Here is an 8,914-nt window from a genome sequence, read left to right as displayed (position 1 = left end):
TCTTTGTATAGGCTACTTAGCATTTTTGTTTCTTTTAAGTTTATAATGTTGCTTTTATCACAGATAATCCCAGACATCTTAGGAGCATTCAGTTCACAATCATTACAAAGTGCTCATCTTGTGAGCTATCAATAAGAAAGAGATAGTGGACAGTTAGCCACAATTGCAGCACAGTGAACCTTCTGGAGGAAAAATGGAAAAAGTTCTATATTTCCCAAAATGTCAAACTATGTCTCACCAACGTATTCCTTCAAACGTACAAACTGTATGTGTGGTATGGCCACAACATGCATTACTTAATAGCGGCATTTTCATTCTCATTCATTACAAAGTGCACATTTTGTGGACTATTCAAAAACTAATAAAGTTACCATTTGGTCATATTTATAGCAACCGTGAACCTTTTGGTTGAAAAGTCAATTCTAATGTTCTTTTCAAATCTGCCATGAAAGGATCTTCTGTGTAACTCAAAGACATTGTGGATGACTCTATACTGATTTCTTTTAACTTATGATAAGTTCAGCCAGCAGCCACAGTGTGTCTTTGTTCTGTATGTCAGGACTCCAACTATTTCGACATGATCCAAGTGTATTTGATGAGTAATACATAAGCCATATCAGAAAACAGATTGTCTTGCCACACCACAACCTCTAAACTCATACAAGGACTTTTTCTCTAAATGTTAAACCTTGCCCCTCATGATGCCTCAGTGACGATTTGTTTGTCAAGGTAAAAACAATCAGCCCAGATACTCTCTGTTCAGAGCTCAATGTCTTCAAACAAATACAAAATTTTGAAAAAGACAAAAACAAAGGAAAAGGCCGATATTTAGCATTTTGTTTGTTCCCACAACACTATGTAACAGGTTATTTGTGATGTGTAGTAATACCCTGTCAACACTGAATAATCTGAATCTGCAAAGTAACTAGTAACTGAAGTTAAATAAATGCAGTAAAGTGAAAAGTACAATATTTGCCTCCAAAATGTATTGCAGTGGAGCAATATTAAATAAATAAATATTCCCATAAAATAAATCCTGAAATAAATAAATGGGAATAAATATATATAAATGAGTCAATATGCTTAAAAATACAGAAATATGTTTTTATTTCAAAGAGAACAATTTTTCAAAATGACTTTTATTTATATCAGGAGACTTTTATTTGAAAATTTCACATTTATTCCACAGCTTTTTTAATTTCCTTTTGTTATATGCAAATGAAGATTTGTTTTACACTTTGCATGCATCACTCCAATGACCTCAACACGATCAAATATTCAAATATTATAATTAAACTTCAATTTCTAGCTGAACTTATCAAGGATGATTATACAGTAGTCAACATAACCAAAAGTTTATTTGTATATAAGACAAAGACAGTGAGACATGATGTTTTAATCAGTGCAGTACAACACTGTAACTTGTAACCATTTCAGAGCAATGAAAGTTTTACATAAGAATAATGCAAACAAAAAAATAATAATTTGGGGGGAAAAAAAGACAACATTTGATTTCTTTGAGTTTCATTACTGCTGACATCCAAAGAGTGCATACTGCTGTTCCAGCTCCTCCATGCCCAAACAGGTAGGTCTGTGTTCCTCAGACTGACACTCTGCTTCTGTGGGCCAGTACTCGATCCAGCTTCTCTCACCGAGTACATACTGATACCTGAGGAAAGCAAAGTGTAAAATGGTCTTCATGTGGTCAGATATCTATAACACTCTGCAACACAACGTGAAAAAGACTAACTCACATTGTTTCTGCATGAAACATTTAAGTACTCGATAGAAACATTCACATTTAAACTAGAGTACAAGAAAGGCAAATTTGATTTAGAAAGCAGTTAAAATATTTTGATGGACACCATGTTGTGCAGGTGGTGCACACACAGCACAGATTCAGTCAAGGAACAAACTTACGACTGATGTTGTTCATCTCTGTGAATATCTTTGGACGTCCCCATGATAAGGTAGGTTTTGCCTTCTCTCAGATCTATAGACTCTCTGCAGTGTGGATAACTGAGGAATGCTCGCAGTTGACCACGTGCACCCACATCACTACTTCCTGTAAATAAAATTTAAGAGAGGAGAGAGAAGAAACAATTCAACAGTAAGGTAATATGAAGCCAGCAGCTGGCTAATATAGCTTATCATAAAGACTGGAAACACTCAACACTAAAAAATCTTTTCAAAGGTAAATACCCACCTTCCTTGATGGCTTCCAGTACCCGCATGTTGTAAATGTCAGTGGACAAACTGTCTATAAATTGTTCCACTCTCACTTTGTACACTGTGGACAGATAAATGCAGATTGTTAGCCCACTCTCTACTTTGATAACTTATTCTCTTGATCTTTCTCACACACATCCATTTTGAATAAAAACACTATATAAATGCAGTTCATTTACATTCTCTTACCAAAATCTATTTTGCTGGTTGGAGTCGTCTCACACGACTTAGCTGTGCGCTCATCATTGCTGATTTTGCCGTTCTTCTGCATACTGCAATTCTCTGGAAATACACAATATTCACAAAATAAACATACAACTAAACATCAAGCTGAGATGATTATGTTGCTTATCAACTGTAAACAAAATTCCGAAACAATGTTTTTCATCAGATCTTAAATGGTCACTTTACTGGTGGTACCATTACCACACATAAAGCTTAGTTTCCTTGACAACAAATAGTACAACTTAGCCTGAGAATGGAGTTGTATATTGCCTTTGGTAGCTCTAATAAAAGATTTCCAAAGTCTTACAAAAATCCTAGTGATATCATCATGGACATTTTTTGGCTTTTTTTTTAAACTTTTGTAGCACCAACTTTAATTTGTGCAATGTTTTTTTTATGCCCAAATACTGGCAAAATCAAGCACATTTTCTTTGCATGCTTACATGCTAAATTAAAATGGTGAAAATGATAAGGATTTTATCAACTTATCATCAGCATATTAACATCAAAATCAGAATCAGAATCAGAATTCCTTTATTAATCCCTGGAGGGAAATTCTTGAACATAGTCACTTTAGCATGTTAGCATGCTGACAAAAGTATTTAGTTCAAAGTGCTGCTGTGTACAAGTAAAACCTCTCAGAGCCAGTGGCATGACTGTAGACTCTTGTTTAATCTTCTTTCAGTCTTATTGTACCAATTTATTGAGGGACAATAACAAACTGCTGCAGTTTACAAATGATAAACAACTGATCAGTCTAGAATGCTAGCATTGTTTGTAGGTATTAGTTGAAAAGTGTCAGCTGTAACAAAATTATTTTTACAGCATATGAATTAAGTCATCAGAGGGACATAATCCTGTTTACCTTCAGCACATGTGCATTCATCATCCCTACAGAGTCTCAGTAGTTGTCCAGCTCTCCTCTCTGGATGGTAGAATTTCACACAATGTGTTTCTGCAAAAGGAAAGAAAGATATTTGAAATATATTTAAATGTATCTCAGAAACAAAAAATGCACATGAAATAATTTGAAAATGTACTTATTCATTATCTACAGTGACACCTATTTTTGGCAAGGAAAAAAATCATGAAACCCATGTATGCAGCATATGTTTCCAAGTGTCTCTGAGACTCACGGTCATAGTATTCATAGACTGACACAGCAGCTGGTTGTAAGACGCCCACTTTCAGTTTCTGATGGACCCTAAATGTGATTTCTTCTGGTCGTGTGTGAGAAACCTGTGCAGAGATGGAAAGCAAAGGTGAGACAAAGAAAGAAAGAACAAGGCAGAGAGGAAAAGTATAAAGGCAGGAAACACTGATGTCTTACCTTATCCAGGTAGATGATGAGGGAGCCTCTCTCTGACAGGACTGTGTTCATCTCATATTTTGAAATCACTCGGGCTCGTCCTTTGGACAACTACACACACACACACACGTTAAGGCACATATGAGACAACCAGGCAACAAAACGTGTTTCTTCAACCCATCAACACTGACTTTTGAGCTGTATGTGGGGATGTGTGTGTCTGTAACAGTTCTTACTAAGTCCAGGTCATTTGTGTTCACTGTGAATCCAGTTAACAAGCCAATATCCAAAATTGACATAGCTGCATCACGGTCCTTGTCCTTATATCTGAAGAAGATGGGGAATAAGAAAGAAATCTCCTATATTAAATGACAAATCAACTATCCTTTAAGATTTTCAGATGTTGATAAACCAGTGGTAATGGACAGCTCACATGAGCGAAAATGGGTATGAAAGCTCATTCAAAAGAATGTTGAATAAGTTTACAACATCATAATTTTTCTGATGCTGACAAGTAGGTGCAGATAGGGAAATCTGGGACATGAAGGGCAGGATAACTAAAAATGATGATAATAGACTTTTGATGAAGAAAGTCTTGGCCTTGAAAAAGATCTCATAACTCTGTAACTCTGTCCATGAAACAGCTGGCACTTAAACTGGAAAAACAAAGACCTTGTTTTTTAGAGGACATCTCTTATTTATGAATTGGTCTAGGTCAGTTGGTGCATATTTATATATGTTAAGATAACCACATGAGTGCATGAGTGGAATATACATCAAGAGTGACAGCAGAAAATATGTTGATTTTGCAGTGATCGCAAAAACTATAAATTCATTCTCCGACTAGAAGAGCACTTGGAGAACACAGACCAACAAGATCAATAGTACACTTGTGGTGACTTGAAATTGTATTGGCCAGGAGATTAGAATGAGGATTTCCATCTCATGGAAACTGAAGAGTGTCAGACATCTTGTTAAAATTAATAAATTAATGGTATATCTAAAGATGTGAAAGTGAAAGTGACATATTTTGTCATTGGAGGGAACTCACTCCAACGAAATTTGTTCTCTGCATTTAACCCACCCAAGTGACGTGCGCACACACACACAGCAAACCCGGGGCAGTGGGCGACCGCGTGCAGCGCCCGGGGAGCAGTGGGGGTTAGGTACCTTGCTCAAGGGTACCTCAGCCATGGACACCGGGACGGGGAATCGAACCAGCGATCCACCGGTTACGGGTCCGACACCCTAACCGCTGATTCCACGATGATGATGATGATGTAGTTTGAGAGTCAGTACAATTGTTGTATTGAGCCAGTACAATAGTTGGTTTGATGGTGGGTCCACAGAGTAGGGAGGATGGAATTGGAACATAAGCTTATACTCCAGGAGGGAATGAAGGAATGGGCCTGTGCAATGGTAATGTTAGATGTATACGTTTTCTGAATTCAGTAGTTCAGTAGCCGAGAAGCTTTGGCATGACAGATGCGGTTCTGGTGGCTGCTAGTTGCCATTTGCAGTAGTTCCATGAATAGTTAACTCATATTAACATGAAAGTCAAAGAAGCATCCATCCATCCATTTCTTATGCCGCTTATCCATGAGGGTCGCAGCGGGGCTGGAGCCTATCGCAACTGACTATGGGCGAGATAACCGGTTATGGACGAGGTTAGGTCTAATAACCAAACCTAATGACTAACCTAATGAGTATTTTTTGGGACTATGTGAATAAACCAGAGTGCCCAGAGAAAACCCACACAGGCACAGAGAGAATATGCAAACTCTGCACAGAAGGGCCCAGACCGGGATTCAAACCTGGAATCATCTTGCTATTAGGTGATAGCGGTAACCAATGTAGAAGCCATAGCTGCTAATGTTCTGTAGGCATGTAGGCAATAATGTGCAACCATGTTACTGTAATGCTCATCATTATGACTTATTGATCATACTTACAAAACCTCTATTTTCAGCCTGTATATCATCTCATTGTCTTCGGGTTTCTCTGCATTAACAAAATAATAATTAAGCATTAAGTTAGTTCCAATGGATAGAAAGCATAAAACAGAATAGCAGACAAGCAAACAAAATAGACTGCAACAAGTGGACAAATAGATAAACTGATAATAAAGTTACCTGGGAGGAGCTGCACTGACAAGTTGAAATTCTGACAGTCACTTTCCTTTTCTTTGGGCAGAGCGTAATACAATGACACCATCTGTCACATGCATAAAAGTGCATATTGGTATGTGATAAGCTAATGGGTCTGTTTTATAGTCCACAGAAGGAAAAAACAGAAGAAAATAGCAAATATTTTACTTACTGTCAGTGTTGCTTCTCCAGTGCCTGTGGCAGTCACTTTCACATTCTGATTTATATCTTTGAGCTGTGGGAATTTAAACACACACACACATGGACACACATAATGATCAACAGAAGGAAAGATGACATTAATGAGCCAGTGAGTAGTGGTTTGTGTGAGTGTGTGTGTGTTCTCACTTTAGATGTTCTTGTGGCATAGTGGTTTTCCCTGTTAAAGTTGTACCTGTCAGGTTTTGACCTGCCAGGTAACAAAATGTCCACATTCAGATCATATTCTGGTTCTTTAGCAGTGGCCCAGTACTCAGCTACAGCCTGGTACACCATTATGGTAGCCTGTTGAGAAGAACGAGAGAGAGGGAGGGAGAGGGGCAAAACAAATCTTAGGTTAATATGTTAGAGGCCCAGATGAACAAAAAAGATGTGCAGCTACACTAAAAACAGCCAGAAGTACAGTGTAGAGGAGTCTGTTACCTGAGTTGATCCATAACCTCCGCCAATCTTCTGCTGCTGGGTGAACCATCTGACAACAGGTCTGGCATCTTCAAATAACTTTATTAACAGAAGACAAGTGAACAGATGAAATTTTTTGCAGTTGACTTTACATGTCAATTTTAAAATATTTTGAAATGTGAAAATAGATTCCTGATTTTTTACAATTATACTTTAGATTAGAACCTGCTAATTACCAAAGGCTAACTGTGAACTTCTGCTGAAAATCAGTTTTCCATTGTGGCACAATCAAAAGGGACTTGAAACTTCCTTATATAAGCAATCAATCACAAATAGCATCATGTCTGCTACCAAATTTGTTCAAGTCGGTCTTCTATTTTTAGAACTCAAATTAAGGCTAATTGAAATTCCTGTAACCAAAGACTTTGTCTAAAAAATCACTAATAAAGTGGTTCATAGTAAAGTAAAACATCTGTAATGTTGAAGAAAAAACAGGCAGTGTCATTATTGATGACACATTTATGATGATTTAACTTTTTTTGTTATATGACATCCTGCTGAAACACAATTGGGACATGCTCACCTTTGCCTTGACCAGAGCAAGAAGAGCGTAAGCTGTGGCCTCCAATGTATAAACATGTCCCGTAGGAACTGGCCAGTGGGACAACTCTGAGGGAAACATTGTCGGAGACGGCAAAGGACAAGAGTGCATTATGCTGGTGTTCTCTGTTCAGCTAGTCATAATACCAAATATAGCTGCAAGCAGCAAGTAAAATGCAAGTATTTGGATGCTTCATTCCTGTTTAACTGAAAAGAACAATTTAAAAACACACTACAGACACAGTCATGAATTGACACACTGAGTCATCTTTATGTGGATGTCTACAGTTAGGTCCATATATATTGGGAGAAGTATACATTTTTCGGCATTTCGCCTCAAAGGGCTTGACAAAGGTGTGGCATTAACTATTTAGGAATTACAGCCATTTTTATACACCCACTCGCATTTTTGCTGGCGCATAAGTGATGGAACAAGTTGCTGACAAGCAGTGTCACGGCCAAGTATGGCCTGTTCCCTCATTAGTCCATGACAAATCAAGCAGATAAAGGTTTGGAGTTGGTTTTGAGTGTCATATTTGCATTTGGTAGCTGTTTACTGGAACACGCAACATGAGGTCCAAAGGTGGCATCTATGCAAGTGAAATAATGGCCTTCATCATTAAGCTTAACTGATGACCTGACTGCTGATAAAGTAGCAGGATTAATTCTGAAGTGTTTAGGGCTATACCCTCTGCTCAGATTCTGCCAAATGATGAAAACTGACAGCTTCACTGGCCGAGCCAGTCACCTGATCTCAGCCCAATAGAGTGTGCATTTCACTTACTGAAGCTAAGACTGAGGGCAGAAAGAAAGATAAACAAGCAACAGCTGAAGACAGCTGCTGTAAAGGCCTGGCAATGCATCTCAAAGGCGGAAACTCATCATTTGGTCATGTCCATGGGTTTCAGACTTCAGGCAGTCATTGACTGCAAAGGAAGAGAGTCCTTATATTTGTAATTATGTTAGTCTGATCCATCATTTATAAGTCACCAAAAATGGAGGTGTGTGTATAAAAATGGCTGTAATTCGTAAATGGTTAATGCCACACTTTTGTCAAACCCCTTGAAGTAAAGCTGAAAGTGTATGTTTAATTTCAAATATATCACTGGAGTCACCATTTGACGGATGAACACTTGATGTCTGTGCTTGATGTCTGCGATCTAGAGAATGTCTGTGTCCATTTTGGTAGCATTTGAATGAAGGCTTGTCGAGAAATAGATGTTCACTGATTTTACTTGTTTTGAAAAATTTACAGTAATGGACTTCTGAATTGTGTACTTAAAATGTCATGGTTCACATGCACGTACGGATTTTAAGGCCAGTATAAATATTGTCATGAGAGATTAACAAATCAGATCTTCTTTTTCTTTTTACCTTAAACAAACATTTCTGAGAAAAGTCCATTAAATCTGGTTCTTCAGAAATTATTATGAGATGGTTGAGAGGATTGTTCCATATTTTTGAATAGTCTTTCATGTTTTTAGTTTTTAGGAAGTTGTCTTTACAAACAGCTGTTTTGTATGTCTTGTATATTTTGTATGAAGGGTTTACAAGGAAGCAAATGTTCAACCAGGCTGACAACTAAAAGAGCAGAAAGAGACTAAGATATGGAACAATTAAATAATGATATGAGAATTCACCAGTCATTTGTGAAAGGACTTGTCCAACTGCACCCTTGTGGTTTAATAATGTTAAATAAAGTAATAATGTTTAAGGTCTCATGTTTTTCTAGACTATAAAACAAAATTAAAATCAAAGGTATTGGGGGTCATTGCAGAAGTAT

At 37.5% G+C, this 8,914-nt stretch overlaps 1 protein-coding gene across 2 annotated transcripts in view; it reads right to left on the bottom strand.

Moving 5' to 3' along the window:
* Positions 1 to 8,914, bottom strand: part of LOC124068673 (complement C3-like) — a 40,804-nt gene that overhangs the window by 15,549 nt on the left and 16,341 nt on the right. Inside the window, exons 30-43 of one of the 2 annotated variants that reach the window (XM_046407079.1) lie at positions 7,115 to 7,200; positions 6,553 to 6,630; positions 6,259 to 6,414; positions 6,083 to 6,145; positions 5,896 to 5,977; positions 5,716 to 5,764; positions 4,000 to 4,090; positions 3,785 to 3,874; positions 3,591 to 3,693; positions 3,320 to 3,409; positions 2,419 to 2,511; positions 2,207 to 2,290; positions 1,921 to 2,065; positions 1,138 to 1,669 (exon numbers count right to left, since the gene is read on the bottom strand). In XM_046407079.1, the coding sequence (XP_046263035.1) occupies positions 1,528 to 1,669; positions 1,921 to 2,065; positions 2,207 to 2,290; positions 2,419 to 2,511; positions 3,320 to 3,409; positions 3,591 to 3,693; positions 3,785 to 3,874; positions 4,000 to 4,090; positions 5,716 to 5,764; positions 5,896 to 5,977; positions 6,083 to 6,145; positions 6,259 to 6,414; positions 6,553 to 6,630; positions 7,115 to 7,200 (1,352 nt within the window). In that variant the 3' untranslated portion in view covers positions 1,138 to 1,527. Of the gene's footprint in view, positions 1 to 1,137; positions 1,670 to 1,920; positions 2,066 to 2,206; positions 2,291 to 2,418; positions 2,512 to 3,319; positions 3,410 to 3,552; positions 3,694 to 3,784; positions 3,875 to 3,999; positions 4,091 to 5,715; positions 5,765 to 5,895; positions 5,978 to 6,082; positions 6,146 to 6,258; positions 6,415 to 6,552; positions 6,631 to 7,114; positions 7,201 to 8,914 lie in introns of those variants that run through there. The other variant, XM_046407088.1, reaches the window with a different exon arrangement.

This window comes from Scatophagus argus, chromosome 2 (genome assembly GCF_020382885.2).
Source record: "Scatophagus argus isolate fScaArg1 chromosome 2, fScaArg1.pri, whole genome shotgun sequence".
NCBI lineage: Eukaryota > Metazoa > Chordata > Actinopteri > Scatophagidae > Scatophagus > Scatophagus argus.
Note: the sequence above shows the minus strand (reverse complement) of the source record. Positions and strands in the feature narration are given on the sequence as shown.